The sequence below is a fragment of the Sylvia atricapilla genome, chromosome W (genome assembly GCF_009819655.1).
Source record: "Sylvia atricapilla isolate bSylAtr1 chromosome W, bSylAtr1.pri, whole genome shotgun sequence".
Lineage (NCBI taxonomy): Eukaryota > Metazoa > Chordata > Aves > Passeriformes > Sylviidae > Sylvia > Sylvia atricapilla.
Window position 1 is genome coordinate 3,515,471 of NC_089173.1, and position 21,661 is coordinate 3,537,131.

General features: G+C 40.0%; 1 protein-coding gene across 1 annotated transcript in view; it reads left to right on the top strand.

The window, feature by feature from the left end:
- The window catches only part of LOC136373321 (microtubule-associated protein 1B-like), a 134,186-nt gene extending 112,785 nt beyond the window's left edge, over positions 1–21,401 (top strand). The window contains exons 4-7 of the mRNA XM_066338215.1: positions 1,770–1,910; positions 9,202–15,322; positions 19,969–20,207; positions 20,901–21,401. Coding sequence (XP_066194312.1) covers positions 1,770–1,910; positions 9,202–15,322; positions 19,969–20,207; positions 20,901–21,056 — 6,657 coding nt within the window. The 3' untranslated portion in view covers positions 21,057–21,401. The remainder of the gene's footprint in view (positions 1–1,769; positions 1,911–9,201; positions 15,323–19,968; positions 20,208–20,900) is intronic.
- Positions 21,402–21,661: the final 260 nt, after the last annotated feature.

The window sequence follows — 21,661 nt, forward strand, 5'->3', positions numbered from 1 at the left end:
AAGAGAAGGCTCCTTATAGCAGCCTTTTGGTATCTAAAGGGAACCTACAGGAAAGCTGGAGACTGCCTTTTTACAACAGCATGAAATCATAGGACACTACATACAATATGTGATAAAGAGGCTTGGTGAGGTCATGGTAGCCACCAAAGGTCAACCCATCACATCTGAAAAAAGTTTACTGAACAGTACAGAAGTATACAGAAGTATACTGAATATATGGATTTTTCTTAGCATGCAAGTAAATCTCCCTCTGGAGGGAAATAGTAATTATTACTAGCTATAGTGAGGGTAAAATAAAATAACAAAGCTCTAGTTTGAAATATTTAACAGTTATTTCAAAATGCAGTTGTTTATTTCTCCATTGCAAGTTCCTTTGAGCCATCAGGCATCTACATAATTTCTTACTGTTTTGAAAAAGGTCTTGGGCTGGTACACTTAAAAAGGTTATAGTGTCCATAGTTAGTGGTATTATGAGATGTAAACAGTACATGTGACTGTATCTGAGTGCTTGATTATAATTATGGTGAAACAGAAACATCCTTTAATTTTGTAGGCAAATGATAAGAATGACAGTCTAAATAGGCAACTTTTATGTGTGATTTAAGGCTGTTACTTTTTAGTGACATTTTTGTAACAGAATGACAAGTAATGCTGTACACTGAGAAAAGAAAATTTGCCTTCCAAAAACATTCTGACATTAGCATGTGGGATACGGTTGCCCAAGGGTGTCCTGATATAGTGCTATTAAAATTCAACAAGAGTTATATATACTTTTTCATTCAAATTTTGTTTTCTTCTGCTTCTTACTCTATTTTCCCTTGTGTCATTACTTTTATTTCCTTTCTCTTTTTCACTTGGCATGGTTTTACCTCAACTGACCACTAAGTACCATGCAGCTGCTCGCATGCTCCCCTCCCATCCTGGTGGATTGGGGAGGAGAATCAGGAAAAGAAAAATAATCATGGATTCAGATAAAAAGAGTTTAATAATTGAAACAAATAAAATATAATATAATAATAATAATGGTTGCAAAATTGTGAGAGAGACTTCCAGTCTTCTTGGACTCCTTTGCTCTTCAGGACTGCCTCCCAAGGAACTCTCTCAACCAGTCTCCTTAACAGGCCAAAGTCTTCCCTCTAGAAGTCCCAGGTGGCAGTTCCACTGACACCTCTCCTTACTTCTCTGAGAATTGAAAACTCAATAATTTCATGATCACTATGCCCAAGACAGCCTCCAGCCATCACATCACCCACCAGTCTTTCTTTGTTCACAAACAGCAAGTCCAGGGAAGTGCCTTCCCTAGCTAGCTCAGCTCCCTCACTAGTTGTATCAGCAAGTTTTTTTTGCACACTCCAGGAATCTCTTAGACTGTTTTCTCTCTGCTATATTGTATTTCTAGCAGATATCTGGTAAATTGAAGTCCCCCAGGAGAACAAGGGCTAGCAGTTGTGCGACTTCTCCCAGGTGCTTATAGAATATTTAATCTGGGTCTTCATCCCAGTTGGGTGGTCTGTAACAGACTCCCACCAGGATATCTGCCTTGTTTGCCTTTCTCCTGATTCTTACTCATAAACACACAACTCTATTTGTGCCATCATCAAGCTCCAGAAAATAAAAACACTCCATAAGTTGAAAATGTTTTGACAGTTCTATGGAGGCTTTGGTGCAAAATATGCTTTAAATTAGATGAGGGAAAACTTATGTTCTCAGAGGAGTGTAAAAATACATGATAACTCCCATTATTGATGTGTTTCTCTCCTTCTCTTTAGGTGCGCTTAATGATCACAGATGCTGCAAGATGCAAGCTCCTTGTACTAACTGGACAGTGCTTTGAAAACACAGGAGAACTCATTCTTCAATCAGGGACCTTTTCCTTCAATAATTTCATTGAGATCTTCACAGATCAAGAGGTGTGTTCAGAAAAGTGTTTTCCATATATTGTCATGTGATAGCACAGGTTTTTAAGAGACTAAAAATGGCCCTCTTGTTAGAATTAGCATTAGCTAACTAATGCTGATGCTTTTTACTCTTTATTATAGGCTTTCTTTAAAGACGTTTAATTTACTTCAGTTTTGATGTAAATTGTTTTACAAAGGAAGTGCATTTTCAATTGGGGAATTAAATTGTAGTTTGAAGAAAGATAAAACCAAGGAACATTTTGACAATGGAAGGAGACAGTGCTGCGTTTAAAATATACAGCTTGTTTATCTAAGGTGCACATACAAAGCAGTTCAATTTGACAGCAGGTTCTTGCCTGATGGCAGTTAAGTAATAAGTAACATGAAATAAGACAGACTATCTGTTGGAATGGCTGTAGTTTTTTGCATCACCTACCTCTTTGGCTTCTTTACTGTAGTGTTTAACATTTTGATAGTGAAATCTGTAAATCTTTTGGGATTTACAGAACAAAAATATAAGAATGAAACATACCAATATTCAATGCTATTTCTTTCATGGCTTGTCATTTTGCTGTCTTGCTTAATGTACTGTGTCTGAAAGTCCCTGTAGGGCAGTGTCCTGGTTTAGGGCAAATTTGGGAGGAAACCTCAGAATAGGGTCCCTCTAGGAAGCAAACCCAAATGGCCCCTGCCCCAACTGGTCAGGGAAAAAATCTCAGATAAAAGTGGGGAAAACTATTTATTTAAAAAACAAAGTGCCCACAAGCACAAAAAATGAATAATATGAGACAATAAAATCTCTTGTTGCTCTGAGGTGAAATGGCAAATTCAGAAAATCCTTACAGGTACAGCTCGGCTTGCTCAGTCTCTTATCAATTCCTCTGGGGCTGGAAAATGCCATCCTGGGCCCCAGTTAGCTGCAGGTGTGAGTTCCCAATGCTCTTCTGGGTTTTTCAGTCCAGGGCAGGTTTAAACAGTCCGTCCCCCCCCCTCCTCCCAAAAAAAAAAAAACAAACAGTCCAGGGAGCTTCTCTCCCTCAGCTAGCTAAAACTAAAAGCACAGATCTCTGTCCCACTGTCTGTCCATGCTTCAGACAAACACCGTCCAGCAGCCGGAATGTGTAGGGGGGAGTGCAGTTTCTGAAAACACACTTGGTGCTTCTTCTTTCCCCCCTTCACTCTCAGAACCAGTCCTAAAGGTACAGAACACAATATCCAACATAAACAGAAAAGACAATTGGGGACACAAGCATCATAAAGTCACCCTAGGACAGGCAGGAACTCGTAGTAAACAAGCTGTCACACTTAATTTGGCTGCTCTGTAAAGTACATATTTAAATAATCTATATGGCTGTGTCCCTGTCCCTAGGTATTTAGTTCCCAAAATTAAATACAAGCATTTTAGTGGATTGAATTTTGAAAGTTCAGCACTGAAAAATAAAAGTTTGCATGAGCTCCAGTGTTGGAGTGCAAGGCCCTCTGGGTTCCCCAAGGGGAGAGAAGGATACAGGGATTGAATTGAAGCCTTTAGAGAAACTAAATATAACAAGCCATGTAAGTATGAAGGAGAAGTTTAGACTTAAGTATTAAGCAGACTCTAAGTGCCTTAAGAATCAGTCAGCAAGCACAAGAGCCCAGAGCCCTAAGGCCTGATAGCATAGCTTTAGACATAACAAAAACCGTTTAGAACATCAGTCACAGTACTAGATAGAGTAGGCACAATTTTTATGTGAATAAGATAGAAGCTTTTACGTTAATAGGCATACTATATGATAGAGCTTTTTATGTTAATAGATATGCTACATGCGTAAGTTTTTGTGTAAGGTCTGATACCAATCTTTGTAGTTTTTCATAGTCTTTCACAGTTTTACGTACTTTCAAAATTAGGTTTAGATTGGTGTGGAGAGAATGTTTTAGAATTGTGTTCTTAGTTGATTGGCTAACCTATAGATAGGAATATGAATATGCATTTATAGTTTATGGATAAAAATCCCCTGTTTTGGGGGCAATGGTATCAATTCAACGATTCTTCGATGATCGATCCATCATCCTGCCACTTACAACAAGAGAATGGGGCTCTGCCAGGGAGCTGTGGCCACGAAGCCATTGCCAAGACTTTGTAAAGTATCGCCACTTGGGGGGTGCTGCTGCTGTCACTTGAGGGGTGCTGCTGCTGCCACTGTTATGGCAGAAGCCTTTGCTGCTGCAGCCACTGCTGCAGAGAACTCTGCTTGAAACGGGACTCTGGGCTAGGAATCTGCCTTTTCCTTGTGGCTGGAACTCCTTGTCAATCTGCCTTCCCCCCATGGCTTGAATTCCCTGTTAATTTGGTTTTGTCTCCGAGGCTGGAACTCTGTTAACCTGCTTCTACGCCCCACTGGGACTTTAAGTATTGTCACTTTTAGTAAGACCGCATGCTTAGAACTCTTGCTTTTGAGATTGATGCATTTATATAATAAACACCTTTGTAATAACCAGAAAATGCTCTTGGCATTTTAAGACCCTATACCCATTAACAGCTCGACACTCCAGTGTGACCTTGTATCCATAGGGACAGATTTTTTAGCAGGGCCTGTTTAAATAGGACAAGGTGTAATATTTTTAAACTAAAAGAGGATTGATTTAGACTAGATATAAGAAATATTTTTTTTTTACAGTGAGGGTGGTGAAACACTGAAACAGGTTGACCAGAGAGGTTGTAGACCTTCTACAATCAGGTTACCTACCTAGTGGATGAAGAGAAGGCGATGGATGTAGTTTTTCTGGATTTTAGTAAGGCTTTTGATACTGTCCCTCACAGCATCCTTCTGGAAAAGTTGCCTAGCTATGGGATGAGTGGGCTTATGGTGGGCTGGATGAAGAATGTTGTAGTGGATGGGGCTATATCTGGCTGGTAACCAGTCACTAATGGTGTTCCTTAGGGCTCAATTCTAGGGCCAGATCTGTTCAATATATTTATCAGTGATCTTGAGGCAGGAGTTAAATGCACCATCAGCAAATATGCTGATGATACCAAACTGGGAGGTGCTGTTGACTCTTGAGGGACAAAAGGCCTTGCAGAGGGATCTACATAGATCAGAGCATTGGGCAATAAAATTTAACAAATCCAAATGCTGGATTCTGCACCTGGGATGGAGTAATGCCAGACATGAGTATAGACTGTGAGATGAGTGGCTGGAAAGCAGACCTGCAGAAAGGGATCTGGGAGTGCTGGTTGAGACAAATTTTGCTTTGGGTTTTTTGCTTTGCTTTTTTACAGACAAAGCCATGTCTGACATAGGAGTGAGATTTATTTATACTCATATCAAATGATTTCAATACAACAAAGATAGAAAATACGCATTTTCTGCTTTATTTGGTTATTAGTAAGATAATTTTTCTTTCATTTACAGCCATTGTTTTGTAGCATTTTATTACTGGTAAGTGTTAAAAATAAATTATGTAACACAAAGAAAGGAAGCAAGACACACAGAGGACCACAGAGGTCTGCTGCAATCAAGCATTTTTTTTTTATAAATCCATTTCTTCTGCTGATTCAGTTTGTAGTCCAAGACTTTCAAATTATTCAGCTGCAATCTAATCTATATTATCTTTATGAAAACTACTCCTATAGCTTGAACTAGCAATTGAGTGTCTGCAAAGAAGGTTGCAATATTTTGCATGATACCAAGTGGGTATATTTTGCATTGAATTTTGTCTGAATTAATTCTATAAAGTTTATATAATTTGGTGGTCTCTGTTAAGTGCAAATAGAACAGAAATGGCCTATATTTGACCTATTTTCCTGTTTGTGTGCTACTGTGGAAACACCAAATATTGGATTTTAGTTCAGACTGGAATAGAGCAATAGTTCTTCATACTATGGCATAGAACTGTTTTGTTTTCTGTGCCTTTATTTCAGTAAATTGTGTTAGTACTAGCAAGTTGTGGATTAGGAATGGTACTCCCCAATTTAGTGCCCCCACCAAGACTCTCCCAAACCAGATACTGCTCGCTCCCCCTCTACCCCCATTGAAAGCACAAAAGGCAAAGATCATGGGCTGAGAAAAGAACAATTTACTGGAAACAGCAATGAGAGAAGAAAACTAAGAGCAAGAATATTAATAATAAAAGCCGTAAGACAAAGAAACTATTAACATGGAAAACTTCAACAAATACTGACTGGCTTTTCCTGACCACATTTTTCTCCTGACCGGATTAAGGTTACCCTCCTCCTCTGAAGCCAGAGAGAGTCCTTTCCCCCATCCCTAGCAATGACAAGAGGTGGTATTGAATAACATTAGGGTCTGGCCATGCCTTCCTCCTGACTTCTGTAAAAAAATTAGCCCTGTCCTGGCCAAAACTAGGACACATGTTTTCACTGTCAAAATAATGGAGTTATTCTAGATTTTCACTTCCGTGATCCATGAATTGAAAATAAAAATAATGAAAAGATTGTTTTTAACCTTAACAATTTTTTCTGGCTCTTTCTTTGGCACTGAATTTATATTTTTTCATTTATAAGACTATATATATAAAGCATTATAAATATATGTTGCATAATATGATATATGTATTTATATATATATATATATATGCAATAGCTTAACCCCAGCTGGCAACTAATCCCCACATAGTGGCTTGCTCAAGGACTGGCAAGACAATCACAGGGGGGAAAATGAGAGAACTCTTGGGTTGAGATAAAGACAGTTTAATAGGAAAACAAAAGCCACACATGCAAGCAAAGCAAAATAAAGAATTAGTTCACTGCTTCCCGTGGGCAGGCAGATGTTCAGCCATTTCCAAGAAAGCAGGAATCTATCATGAGTAATGGTTATTTGGAAAGAGAAACACCATCACTCCAGACATCCTCCCATTCCTCTTTCCTCCCCTAGCTTTATATGCTGAGCATGACATATGGTATGGAATGTCCCTTTGGTCAGGTGGAGTCAGCTGCCTCAGCTGTCTCCTCCCAACTTGTTGTGCACCCACAGACTACTCATTGATGGTGTGATGTGAGAAGCAGAAAAGGCCTAGTTTCTATATAAGCCATGCTCAGCAACAGCTAAAACATCCCTGTGTTATCAACATTTTTTAGCCCAAACCCAAAACACAGCCCTATAATAGCTACCATGAAGAAAATTAAATCAATCCCAGTGTTGTGGTTTCAATTTGAGTTTCCCAGCCAATGCACCATTTATATTGTGGTTTCACGTTCACCAAATTCCGTTTACCAACTGGGAGATAGGATTTTGGGATAAAAGGCGAAACAGGCACAACTTAAAAGTAAAAAAAAAAAGATCGATTTTATTAGCATACACTAAAGAAAAAGAGAGAGAAAAAAATGAGACATTCAAACACTTCCTCCCCCCAATCTGTTCACTTTCCCACTCAACACAGAGAGAAAACTATGATTTTCAGTCAGTTGCCACCATTTAAACACGATCCTACATCACCTTGGGAGAGAAGCCTCTCTAGAGTTATGGACAACACGCCACAAAAAAAGGTCTGGTGGCTCTCGATGTCACAAATCTGCAACTGCCTGGAATTTTGCAGATTCTGTGCAGTCCCACCCATAGAACAGTTTCCCAAGCTGCTTATGGGCCTCCGTGTGTTTGGGGTATCGTTTTAAGAATGCTTTTCTAGTACAAAAACAAGGATTCTCTTCTTCTATTGCTAAAATCGCCTCCATCCCAAAAGAAATAGGGACCTCCTTATTCTTTCCCAGGAGACAGGGACATATTCTATTCAAAATTCTCAATTAAATCTCATGTATATCAATACACACAACCCTTTGGCTAGAACTTGCATTCCCCCAAGCAGCATTAAGATATTACATAAACAGTCCATTTCCCCATAATTCACATCCAGAGAAGTCCGGTCAGAAATGTCCACTTCCTCCATCCCATCTTCCAATAGTCTGTCTCAGTTCTTTCTCTGACTTTGTCTCAATGCTGTCTCTCTACATTTCAAATCCCTCTGTCTTCCATGGAGGAGGGAAAAGGGTTAATGTCTTTGCCCAGAATCTCTTTTTCTCCTCTCCAGCAGACTCACGGAACTTCAAGGCTGAAGGTGATGGTGGGGGGAGGAAGGGGGAGAAGGAGCATGCTCAGGAACCCTGATGGACGAACCCTCCTCTACCCCTGGTCAGATTTAAAGCAATTCAAACTTGGATCAGCTCCCTGTACCTCCGGAGAAAAGTTCTCAAAAGTTTTTCCTCCCTCGGACCAGAGGTTCCGGCAGCAAAGCCAAGGGCACAGCAGCCGTGGCCCCTGGCGCAGGGCCAGCACTGCTGATCTGCAATCCTCCTCCTCTCCTCATCGCAGGAGCTGGGGGACAGAGAGGACACTGCCAACCTGGCCACTCTTCCACAGGCAGTGCCCTCCCCCGAGCCCTGGCCGGGCCTGGCCTCGGGGGTCCCAGCCCAAACTTCTGACTTAGGAGGTGATGTTAGCTCCTTGACAGCCAGAAAAGGAAAGGGCCGAGTCACCTGCGTCTTTTGATTTAAGACTGATTTCCAGAGGCCGTAGACATACTCTTATTCATCAGCCAAGCTGTCAATCCATGCTAGAACTTCCTTAGGAAAAAACCCTTTCACATTCATGCTAAACCACCACACCCAGCCAAAACCAGAACAATAGAACATATATAAATATATTTGCCTCACAGTCTCACAAATACAAAACTTGCAACTTTTTGCAATTTTGATGGAATAAATAATTTCTTAGTTTTATGGAAAACTGTCCTGCAGTCTGGGAGTCAGGAGCCAGTCTGCAGAAAGAACTGTGGTAGTGTGAAATGTATGCTGTGTAAGGATGGGGCGAAGAAGGCAGCTGCTCCAGGGGGATGCTAGCCTCCTCTGGGCTGCAGTTATTCTTTCTGCCTGTTAAGAAAATGTGCTCTTTCCCTTGGATATTTGTCTGGCTTTTCTGAATTGACAGGGGCAGCAGAGAGACTCGTGGGCCAGTGGCAGAGATAGTGGCAGCTCTGGCAACATTACCTTCATAGTCCTCATCCCCTCTAAATTAAAACTTGTTCTGTCCTCCTAAAAAGGGTAGAGGAGGGAGGAGAGAACCTTAGGGTACTTTTCCCCTTTAGATAGCAAGGAAGGGACCTTTCCTCATAAGCTGATCCTCTGTATTTTAAAAAATACAGTAGAAAACTAATTGTGATAACTGGCTCCTTTAGCTTCTGGGATGGGTACTCAACAGCACAGAAGAGAATTAAAAAGGTTTTATCTGATCAGGAACTATTATGTTCTGATATTAATTGCAATTAAAAAATGAATTTACATGCATCTTGTGGTTTTGTTTTACAACCTTAGATTGGTGAATTATTGAGCACCACACACCCTGCCAACAAAGCCAGCTTAACTCTTTTCTGCCCTGAGGAAGGAGAATGGAAAAATTCCAACCTTGACAGGCACAATCTTCAAGACTTTATTAACATTAAGCTCAACTCAGCTTCCATATTGCCCAAAATGGAAGGACTCTCTGAATTCACTGAGTATCTATCAGAATCAGTAGAAGTGCCATCACCCTTTGATTTTTTGGAACCTCCAACTTCAGGAGGCTTCTTGAAACTCTCCAAACCCTGCTGTTATATTTTCCCAGGTGGAAGAGGAGACTCTGCATTGTTTGCAGTGAATGGATTCAACATGCTTATCAATGGAGGATCTGAAAGAAAATCTTGCTTTTGGAAACTTGTCCGGCACTTGGACAGGGTAGATTCCATTCTACTCACTCACATTGGAGATGATAACCTACCAGGAATCAATAGCATGCTTCAGCGAAAGATAGCTGAATTAGAAGAGGAACAGTCCCAAGGGTCTACTACCAACAGTGATTGGATGAAAAATCTGATCTCACCTGATTTAGGTGTTGTATTTCTTAATATACCTGAGAACCTGAAGAACCTGGATCCTAACTTTAGAGTAAATAGGAGTGTAGAAGAAGCTTGGTTTACTCTCCAATATTTAAATAAATTGTCCATGAAACCAGAACCTCTTTTCAGAAACATAGGAAATACCACTGACCCTATCATTTTATTTCAGAAAATGGGAGTTGGCAAACTTGAGATGTATGTACTTAATCCTGTCAAAAATAGCAAAGAGATGCAATATTTTATGCAGCAGTGGAGTGGTACTAGCAAAGATAAAGCTGAATTCCTGCTACCAAATGGACAAGAACTAGACATTCCATTACCCTGTCTCACCTCTGTCTCATCCCTCATTGTGTGGCATCCAGCTAATCCTGTAGAAAAAATAATCAGAGTTCTGTTTCCTGGAAAAAGCACACAATATAATATTCTAGAAGGACTAGAAAAACTCAAACACTTAGACTTTCTTAAACAACCAGTGGTTACACAAAAAGACCTAACTGGAAACATTGCTAGTCCAGCTGTGAAACAAGCAAAGTTGAAACAGCAAACAGACAGCAAGGAGAGTCTGAAGCCTACTGCAAAGACACTAAGCAAGCCTGTCAGAAAGGAATCTAAAGAAGAAACACTGGAGCCTGCAAAACTTAGTCCAGCACTGGAAAATCTTCAGAAATTGGAAAGCAAAGAAAAAGTTCCAGTTAAAAAAGAGAAACCAGCAAAAGGGGAGACCAAACCTATAGTGGCAGAAAAAGATGTTCAAAGTAAAGAAGAGCAAAAATCTGAAACTCCTGAAAAACAAGCTACAGATGTAAAAGCAAAAGTGGCAAAGGACAAGATAGTGAAAAAAGAAGTCAAAGCAAAACCTGAAAAAAAGAAAGAGGAAAAAGAAAAACCAAAGAAAGAGGTTTCTAAAAAAGAGGAGAAAACATCCATCAAAAAAGAAGAAAAACACAAAAAAGAAGATATTAAGCAAGAAGTTAAAAAAAAAGATAAAAAAGAAGAGAAGGAAATTAAGAAGGAAGAAAAGGGGATAAAAAAAGACATCAGGAAGGTTCCTAAAGAAACAAAGACATCTGGTGCTTCAACTGAAGTAAAAAAGCCAGCAGCAAAGCCTAAACCACAAAAGAAGGAGCAACCTACTAAAAAAGAAGCTATATCTGCTGAAAAGCCAAAGGAAAAAGTAAAAATTAAGACTGTCAAGAAGGAGATTAAAGTCAGTGGAACTCAAGCTGCGCTTGCAGCAGTTCAAGCCACTACCACAACTGTAGCAGCTGCAGAAATTGCAGCTAGTGGAAAAGAACTTCAAGTTGAGAGATCCCTTATGTCTTCCCCAGAAGATTTAACAAAGGATTTTGAGGAATTAAAAGCTGAAGAAAATGAAACAATAAAAGAAACGAAACTTCAACTTGCACTCATAGAAGATGAACTGAGACTTACTGGCACAGAACAAAAAGAGACCTTTGAAGTCCAGAAAGAAAAATTAGATCATGAAGGACCTGCTGAGTCCTCTGATGAAGGCATAACTACCACAGAGGTGGAGGGTGAGTGTGAACAGACACCTGAAGATTTGGAACCTACAGAAAAGCACAGGGTTGATGACCATGAAAAGTTTGAAGATGAAGGAACTGTCTTGGAAGAATCATATGAAGAAGGAAATTATGAGGAAAAGGCAGAGACAGAGGAAGCTGAAGAGCAAGGTGAAGATGAGGAGGTAAAGACACAACTGGTCACTACAAAACCATATATGAAAAAATCAAGAAAAGTGCAAGAGGGTTCAGAAGAAATAATGGCTGATATTAAAGCCAAAAAATATATTGAAAAGGCAGATGATGAGGCATCAGATGAACAGGCTGAGGAAGACAGGGAAGAAGCAGTAGAAAAGACAGAAACTGAAGAGGCTGAAGAAGACAAGGAAGACAAAGCAAAAGAGATTAGAGATGAAGAGAAGACTGAAAATATAGAAACTGAAGAAGATTATGTGATGGCTGTAGTAGACAAAGCTGCAGAAGCTGGTGAAGTTGAAGATAAATATGGCCTATTTATACTTACACCAACAAAACACTCAGAGCCTCAGTCTCCAGCAGTTGAACTGGCTTCTTCTATCCATGATGAAACATTACCTGGTGGCTCAGAAGGTGAAGCCACTGTTTCTGATGAAGAAGACAGAGAAAATCCACCTGAGGAATTCACTGCTACTTCAGGTTATACACAGTCTACCATCAAAATATCCAGTGAACCAACTCCAATGGATGAAATGTCTGCATCCCATGATGTCATGAGTGATGAAACAAACAATGAGGAAAGTGGGTCACCTTCTCAAGAGTATATGTACATTACCAAGTATGAGACATCATTGTACTCTCAAGAATTTGCTAGACTTAAACTTTCTCCACTTCCAGATGCTTTTAATGGATTATCAGAGGGATCCAAAACAGAGGCCACAGAAGGTAAAGACTATAATGCCTCAGCCTCTACCATCTCACCACCCCCTTCATTAGAGGAAGACAAATTCTGTAAATCTGCATTCCAAGATGTATATTGTCAAAAAGGAAGCGAAATCCAAGACATTGACAAATTAGAAATCAAAGGACCCTATCCAGAAGATGGTGGAAAACATAGTCCAGCCAAGAGCCCAGCTAAGAGTTTGTCCCCTCTATCACCTGTTGCCAAAGCACCACTGACTGAACGCAGTGTAAACTTTTCACTTACGCCCAGTGAGATCAAAGTCTTGGTTGAGCCTATCCCCATTGCTACATTGTCTGATGTACATCAAGAAATTGCCAAAGAGCACCATGCAAGCCCTGAAAATAAAACATTAGAAGTAGCATCTCCCTCACAGTCTGCTGCTGGTAGTGCTGGCTACACTCCTTATTATCAATCCCCCACTGATGAAAAATCCAGTCAGCTTCCCTCTGAAACCAGTGAAAAGTCAACAGAGATTCCTGTTATCTTTGAACTCAGTGAAGACAAAGATGAGTCTGCCAAACCCAGAATTAGCCCTATGGATGAACCTGTGCCGGATTCAGAATCTCCTATTGAAAAGGTTCTCTTGCCTCTACAGAGTCCACCACTGATAGGTTCAGAGACCACTTATACATTTTTGAGTGCTGATGTAAAGTCTTCCACCAGAGATTATGGAAATCCTTCAGAGGGGAAACTTAGGGAAAAAAAATCACCTCTTCAGATGAACCCAGCTTCTGAAGCCAGCTCTGTGAGCCTTTTTGAAGAAAAACAAGGTGAAAAACATATAGAGTTTATGGTAATTAAAGAAGATTTCAGCCTAGAAAGGAAAATGGAGGATACAGAACCCAGCAGCTCTCAGTCTGCACTGGTCTTGGATGAGCGGAAGTTAGTAGGTGATCTCTCACCAACTCAAATAGATATTGGACAATTTGGTTCCTTAAAAGAAGACACCAAAATGTCAATTTCAGAAGGCACTGTTTCTGACACATCTGCAACTCCAGTTGATGAAGTTGTAGCAGAAGATACCTATTCCCATATAGAAGGAGTAGCTTCTGTCTCTACAGCATCTGTTGCTACTAGTTCATTTCCAGAACCAACTACTGATGATGTATCTCCTTTGCATGCTGAGGTTGGATCCCCTCACTCTACTGAAGTTGATGATTCCCTTTCAGTGTCAGTTGTACAAACACCAACAATGTTTCAGGAAACAGACATGTCTCCATCTAAAGAAGAATGCCCAAGACCCATGTCAATTTCTCCATCAGATTTCTCACCTAAAACTACAAAATCAAGAACCCCAGTGCACAATCACAGATCTCCTGAGCAGTCAACTATGTCAGTAGAATTTGGTCATGAGTCCCCCGAGCAGTCTTTAACAGTGGACAGTAGGCAATCTCCAGACTATCCTACTGTAGGCACTAGTATATACCATATATCTGAAAATGGACTGAAAGAAGTAGATTATAGCCCTTCAGATATACAGGAGCCTATTTTTGCATGGAAGACTTCCCCTGTGGAGCAGTCATCTTGCTCTCAGGAGAAGGATATTTCAGAAATTATTTCAGTTTCTCAAACTGAAGCTTCATCCTTGACTTCATCAGCTCATACACATTCCCAGTTAACTTCATCACTGCCAGAAGAAACCTTTTCAGGTGCTGTTCCACCCAGACATATGTCACTACATTCTTTTACTTCAGAAAATATGCAGAGCCTAGGAGAAAAGCTTTCACCAAAGTCTGACCTTTCTCCATTAACTCCAAGGGAATCTTCTCTGTACTCTCCTAGTTTTCCAGATTCACCTCCTGCAATCACAGAAGCCGTGTCAGCTACTCAGACATCTTCATTATCTTTGCAAGTGTCCTCTGTCAAAGCATTTGGTTACCAAAAATCCCTATCAAAGCACAGTCCAGAACCTTTAATCAGCCCAGAAAAAGAAGATTTAGAGAAAAGCAGCATGTCACCAGAAGAACCTAGTTATTCTTACAAGGCCCCAGAGAAAATTGTTAGGTCACCAGAGGATATTAGCTACTCCTATGAGGCAGTTTCAACATCTAGATCACCTCAGTCCACATATTATTCCCATGAGATGACAGAGAAAACCATGGGGTCACCAGGAGTCACAGATTATTCCTATAAGTTAATTGGGAAAGCTACCAGATCACCTGATGCAATGGATTACTCCTATGAGACAACAGGGAAAGCCACCAACTTACCTGAAGCCACAGATTTCTCATTTGAGACAACTGGGAAAACCACCAGGTCATCTAAAGCTACTACCTATTCCTATGAAGCAAGTGCACCTTTTACTCCAGAAAAATCTTTAGCAGAATCCTGTCAATATGTTGACTTATGCCTTGTGTCCTCCTATGAATATAAACATCCTAAAACTGAACTTTCACCGTCATTTATCAACCCAAATCCCCTTGAGTGGTTTGCAAGTGAAGAACAGTCTCAATATCAAAAGAAACCATTAACTCAATCTATGAGAGCTCAGCCAGCTTCTGGAGGAAAGCAGCAAGGGCCACAGTGTGATGAAACCCCTCCCACATCCATGAGTGAGTCTGTCCCATCTCAGACTGATTCAGATGTTCCCCCTGAGACTGAGGAATGCCCTTCCATCACTGCAGACGCTAACATTGATTCAGAAGATGAGTCAGAAACCATTCCGACAGACAAGACAATTACATACAAACAAATTGACCCACCACCTGCTCCAATGCAGGATCACAGCCCTTCCCCTAGGCACCCTGATGTCTCCATGGTTGATCCAGAGATTTTGCCCACTGATCAGAATTTGGGTAAACCTTTGAAGAAGGACCTCAAAGAAAAGACAAAGACAAAAAACCTAGGTACTAAGACCAAGTTGTCTTCTCCTTTAAAAAAAAGTGATGGTAAATCAAAACAAGTGGCTTCACTGAAACCAGCTGTAAAGGACTCTTTGGACAAAAATTACAAAACAGTTTCTCAAAAAAAGGAATCTGTGGAGAAAGCAACCAAAAATATCTCTAATCCAGAAGTAAAGTCTCAAGTGGAAGAGAAAGATAAGGACACCAAGAATGCAGCAAATACAACAACATACAAGTCAGCAAAGACTGCAACCACAGGTAAAGACAGGGGTTCCCTAATATTAAGATTTTCTTTGTTGTTGCAGTGAAGTTAGGTTGCCTTTACATCAGCTGACAATGTGGTTTGTAGCAAACCCCTAAAGAAAGTTCATGTTTTAAATATAAATCTGGTGGTTTATAGCTACATTCAAATGAATGAAATTCACTGAATTAAGTTTTGCCATCTGATAAATTTGATGTGTCAGTTTGCTCAAATGCAAAGAATTAGAGAGGGTACATCAAATATAAAGAACTTAATACTGTCTGAATTGTTAGCCAACTATTAGAATTAAAAGTACCGCTTCTGTAGGTGAAGTTAAATCAGTAGTGAAGTAAATTATTTTTAGTAAGAATCATATGGGCGTAATGCTCTTAACATAAAGTAATGCAATTCAATATTTTGAGAGGCATAGGTACAATCAGACGTTGGATGGTTTTATTACTTTGCTTGATTAATTTTTAAAATAGTATTTTAAAAAAAAATTATACAGTAGTAAGAGCACTTTCAGTGAGCTGAGCATGTACATCACATAATCCAGTTGTGGTTGGTTGACCTTGGCTGGACACCAGGTACCCATCAAGTAGTTCTACCACTCCCCTTCCCAGCTGGACAGGGGAAAGAAAATCAGATGGAAAATAACTAGTAGGTTGAGATACGGCAGTTTACTAAAGTGAAAGTGAAAGTTTGCACACGCAAAAGCAAAGAAAAAAAGAGTTTATTTTCTACTTCCCATCAGCAAGCAATGTTCAGTCACTTTCTGGGAAGCAGGGCTTCAGCTCATGCAGCAGTTGCTCTGGAAGGCAAATGTAGAATAACCAATGCCCCTCCCTTCATCCTCTCTCCCTTAGCTTTTTTATCTGAGCTGTTGTCAGATGGTATGTAATATCCCTTTGGTCATTTGGGTCAGCTGTCTTAGTTGTGTCCCCTCCCAGGATCTTGCCCACTTCCAGCCCCTTGATGGGGGGGACGGAATGTTAGACAGCGATGACATTGTGCCAGCACTGCTCAGCAGTAGCCAAAACACTGGTGTGTTCTCAACAGCTTTCCAGCTACAAATGCAAAGCACAGCACTGTGAGGGCTGCTGTGGGAAAATATACTCCAACTCAGCCAGAACCAGTACACAGTTAAAGTTTTATGCCATCAGTGATGACTAAACATCCAGAAAACTAATGTCATTTTGAATGACTGTTGTGTATTCCAAGTAGTAATAAAATATGAATTAGATTACCAAAGAAGACATTGTGCTAATATTCTGTTTCTGACACATCTTGTTAGAGAATATTTTGGGGATACTTGGATTTTGCTGTTTTCAGGACTGATGTTTTACTGAAAACTTTTTACATGGAGCAAGTGCAGAATTCAATACAAGCAAACCAGCATTCAGCTCTCTGTAGCTTCATAATTTTAAGTGGTCCACTATTCCTTTCTTACACAATTATTTGCTGCTATTAGATGTTTTTTCAAAGCAGCAGTGCAGTTCCTCATGCTGTACATTTCTCCAGCACTTCAGTTTTATATTAGATTTTTCTTCCTTGAGGCATATTTCTAAGGTATATTCTAGTACTGAAGACAAGGGTATATTTGATAATGACATTTAAGTGTAATGTCTAATAAATTATACAATGTTAGCATATACAATCCAGAAAGATGTATCACAGATTTTTTTATGATAAAATATGATGAAAGTTTTTTTAATGTACCCAATAGTTTATTTGACATATTGCCCTGTGATGAATGGCAAGTCCCTCTAGACAACTGTATTGGACTTGCCTGTATTTTCAATACATAATCCTAAATAGAGTGTATTGTTCAGATAATTTAGTTTACCGAATGTGATGGGTTAACACTGGCTAAACACCAGTGCACCCACGAAAATTATTTATTCATTTTCTTCTGCTACAGTAAAGCAGAGGAGGGGGAAAGAAAATGCATGGGGTAAGATAAGGATTAGGAGAAAAACACTTTAAAGGCAAAACAGGCTCAAAACTTTAAAAGATATAAATAAAATTTTTAACAGAATTAAAAGACGATAATGAGAACTAAAAATAAACTGTTAGAACACGTTTTTCCTCCCCCCAGCTCTTCTTTCTCACTGACAGCACAGGGAGACAAATCATGGGATTTTTAGTTAGTTTGTCACTTCTAAAAATTTTTCATCAGTTTACTTAAGGATAGGAGTCTCTTTTGTTATGCCATGGGGTCTTTCCTATGGGAAACAGTTCTCTGTGACGTTTTCCAATGTGGCTTTAATTTTCACGGCTAACAGTCAGCCCAGAACCTGCTTGCAACGTGAAGTCCCTCCCATGGCTTCTAGTCTTTCCCATGACTGCTTTTTGTGGGCCATTTAGATTATGGGGTGCAGTCTTAAAGGATGAGTTGTTCTAGTATAAAAGCAAGAATCTTCTTCTTCTATTTCTGAAAGCAAGGGTTTCCTTTCTCTCTGTTCAAGCCTCTCACCCGATCACAGCTTTTCAGTATCCACATGCTCATGCATGATTGCCTTTTTCTCTTGGGCTTCAGGTGAATGCTGCATCCCCCCCTTGCACTTCATGAATGTTATAAATTATTAGAAGCCAATTCAAAATAAAAGAATTTATTTAGCAATTTTTCTAAAATCAAATTGAAAGGTCACAATAAAATCAGACAACACTGATTGAATGCTGGGTGGGCAGAGTGACAGCAGCAAAGGTACCATCCAAACTCAACCTCAGATGCTGGGTCTTGGCATACGGTTTTTATACAGTCTATTTGTCCCGAGGCTAAGTCTATTGAAAGTCGAAATATTCTTGTATTTCTTTATTTCCAAGTAAGGTTTTGAAAGGGCTTCCCATAGGTATGAAAAGACGATTCAGGAGTCTTCCCGGATTTTTTCTTTGGAGTGCTGATTTAATCATCCTCCGGATCCTCTACCACCAAGACTGATATTAGGTCTTGAGCAGTCATGAAGTGGAAGCCTATCCTTGATGAATGGGCCATCTCCAGTTTGGCCCTGTTGTTTCAGTTGAAGATTTTGTGGTTTCACAGCTGCACAATAGGCTTTGGAATCTTGGAGGCGCCCTCGAGTAGTCTTTTAATAGTCCAAACTTTTGATACAATATTTTATACACTAATTTATACATTATATTTATCACAATGAATTACAGAGAAACTGTTGTATTATAATCCTCACCACGGCCTGCAGAAGAATCTCAGCTCCGATGCTTGGAGACCTTCCTCCTCCCCCTCTCTCTTTTGCACCGACCTTAGTGTCGCCATATTGTTCTTCCCACGTGTCTTCACTTTTTCTCTGACTTGGGAGACAATCGGTGTTCATAGGTTCATTTGTTCCCAAGTTCTATCAATTGAAACAGTTTTTACAGAGCTTTGCAGTGCTGAAAGGTTAATCTTGTCTAGGCTTTGCAATTGAGGAATCGCTTGCCATACTTCTCTCTCTATTGGTCACGTGGTCTCTGCTGTCACTGCACAAGCCACACTGGCTGCTGGCTCCACTCTGCACCTTTTCTTCATGCAGGGCATAGAAAAAAAGAAAAGCTGCTGCTGCTGCTTTTGTCTTTCTGTCCGCAGCATGGCTGGTTAAAAGTGGCTAAGTAAATAAAGTCCATTGCGAGCCATGCTGAGACAACTGTGGCTGCTTCGGCTGTGTGGTTGCTTTCAGTGCCAGCATGGGCCCCAGTAGCATGGCCCAGAGGCCGTGCTGGGACAATGTTTACCGGCCCCCTCTGGGAAGGGGCCCCAGCCTGCCACCCCCACCCCTCTTTTGAGAGCAGGGAGAAAGAGAGCTTTTTCATTCTTAAATATGTTATCATAGAGGTGTTATCAGGTTTTTTTCTAATTGACTTAGCAGTGTACTAATTGTCAGAGCTAGCCAGTGATTGGTTTTGCCAGGCACAGAGGAAGCAGCTAGCAGCTCCTCACAGAGAATCACTTCTGTGGCTTTTTCCCTCTTCACCACAAATTGTAGCTGTAGAAAATGAGGTTCACTTTTTATGTATTTTTTAAGAAATAGATTTAATAGAAAATAAGACAATTAGGAGATAAAAAAGCAAAGTACATCTGGCCGGGTGACTTGGCATTTAGCCAAGTCCACACCCTGCTATTTCAGAGACTTTCTTTAAATACTCTTTCTATTGTATTAATCTGTTGAATATTCATATTTTTCCATAAACTAGTTTCCATATTCCAGGGACTGTTTTGCATGGCCCCTCCTTGGGTCCGCCTTTTTAGAGCATGCGTGTTTCTTGGCTGTGTCTTCATTATCACCTCCAGATTGGGCCTTGGTCCATGCTTTCTTCAGATGGTAGATGCTGATAGTTGGTGTATCAATAGCAAGGTCTTTACATGTTCACTGGATGTTATCCCAGCCAAACAGACAGTTTAAGCATACTATATCACTACTACCACTATGCCTAATTTTCTTTACTAACAGCAGAAATAAAAACTTTATCCTTACCAAAAAGTTATTAATCATATAGTACACATCTTGCAAAAAGACAAATTTATAATAGGAATTTATAACAGTAGCTATGTAATGTTTTACTAAGACAAGCAATTTTAAGAATATAATCTCAGCAGTTACAGTGGTAATTAACAAATGCATGTTTTAACTAGCCTGTGATATGTTCTTTTGTTGTTTAATTTCCAAAGGAGCTGGGAATAGTAATTCATCAGAATCTACAGTGGTGCCTCCAGGACCTGTGATGTATTTGGATCTGGTGTACATTCCCAACCACAGCAATAAAAAGAATGTTGATGTTGAGTTTTTCAAGAGGGTGCGGTCATCCTACTATGTGGTGAGCGGGAATGATTCTGCAGCTGAGGAGCCAAGCAGGGCTGTTCTGGACTCCCTGCTGGAGGGCAAGGCCCAGTGGGACAGTAATATGCAGGTAGGGTCTTCACTAGTATTTCTACCTGGAAATATAATCTTCTCTGGAAAGCAACTACAGGAAGCCAGAGTGCTTCTGGAGTGGGCAGCAGCTGCTGGAGACAGGAGTTCCCAGCTTGGACACCTTGTTTCACCAGTGATGTGAGAGGACACCCAAGCGAGGGACAGAGATGCACCATGCTCAAATACTTCTCCCTTTCTGACTCTTCTGACCTGTCTCTGGGGAATAAAACAGTTGGGAACTGGTTTACTGGGTCATTTGCCTACTTGATCTTGTTGCTATACCATATGTGATCCAAGTTTGGAAACCTTGCAGGTTTTAAGTAGGAAAGAAAAGTGAATGTTCAATGTTTTATACCATCAATGTGTACACAGGGAAACTTCATGTGCCTTTCCAACATGATAAGTAAACAAAATATTTGGCCATAATCTGAAAAGCTATCGGTGCAGACTACAAATTGTTGCTTCTCTGGAAAGTTGTACCTCAGTACCTTAGGGAACCAAGGTTTTATTTTGATAAACTGCCTTTTCTCAGTCATTTTATGTTATCTACATATTTATTTATTTTCTTTTATCCCATCCACTCTTTCCAAAAGGAATCATAATTGTTGGGTAGGACTTCTTAAAAAGACATTTTTCTTATCAGTTGCTTCTGTTGTCCATTCCTCAGGAGTTCCCCTCTTTTGTGTTGCAGGTGACCTTAATCCCAACCCATGACTCGGAAGTGGTGAGAGAATGGTACCAAGACACCCATGAGAAACAGCAGGACCTCAACATCATGGTTTTGGCAAGCAGCAGCACTGTTGTTATGCAAGATGAATCTTTTCCCGCCTGTAAGATTGAACTGTAAGAACCAGACCATGCACTGCAAGATTTACTTTTTGTTCAGAAATTCTTCAGTTTGAAAATATCTTTTCTAAAAATTCAACCCATCTATTTCAACTGCTGAACTGTATACCTGCAAAATGCTATACCCTATCACAGTGATGTAAGTCACAAAAATATTTTAGTCTTTGCTGATTGCTAAGGAAAATAACAGCATTCCCATAATAGGGTCAAAATTACTGTGAAAATACAGATCCAGTTTCATCTTCACTGAATGCTTGAAAACCATGTACTAGCAACTCCAAGTGACTTATGTCAGGTAGAGTCATTTGCCCTCTAAAGAATTACAAGGAGAGAAAAAGAGAGAAAAGGGTAGCTGTATTGCTTACTGCAGTTTATGCACTCACATGAAAAGGAGGTTTGAAATTTGTATCAATTTGAGCTATTTCAAAGGAGGTCCTTACTTTACAGAATTAAGTTAGCTGCAAAATAAGAAGCAGGAAGTGTCGTATAACCTAAATGCTCCTTAGCAGTTTTCCACTTTAATTTGAACCCTGCATACTGACATCCCATAACAATCATAGGCCAAATATGCATGTAGTCTGAACCTCGTGAATTCTAAAACCTTTA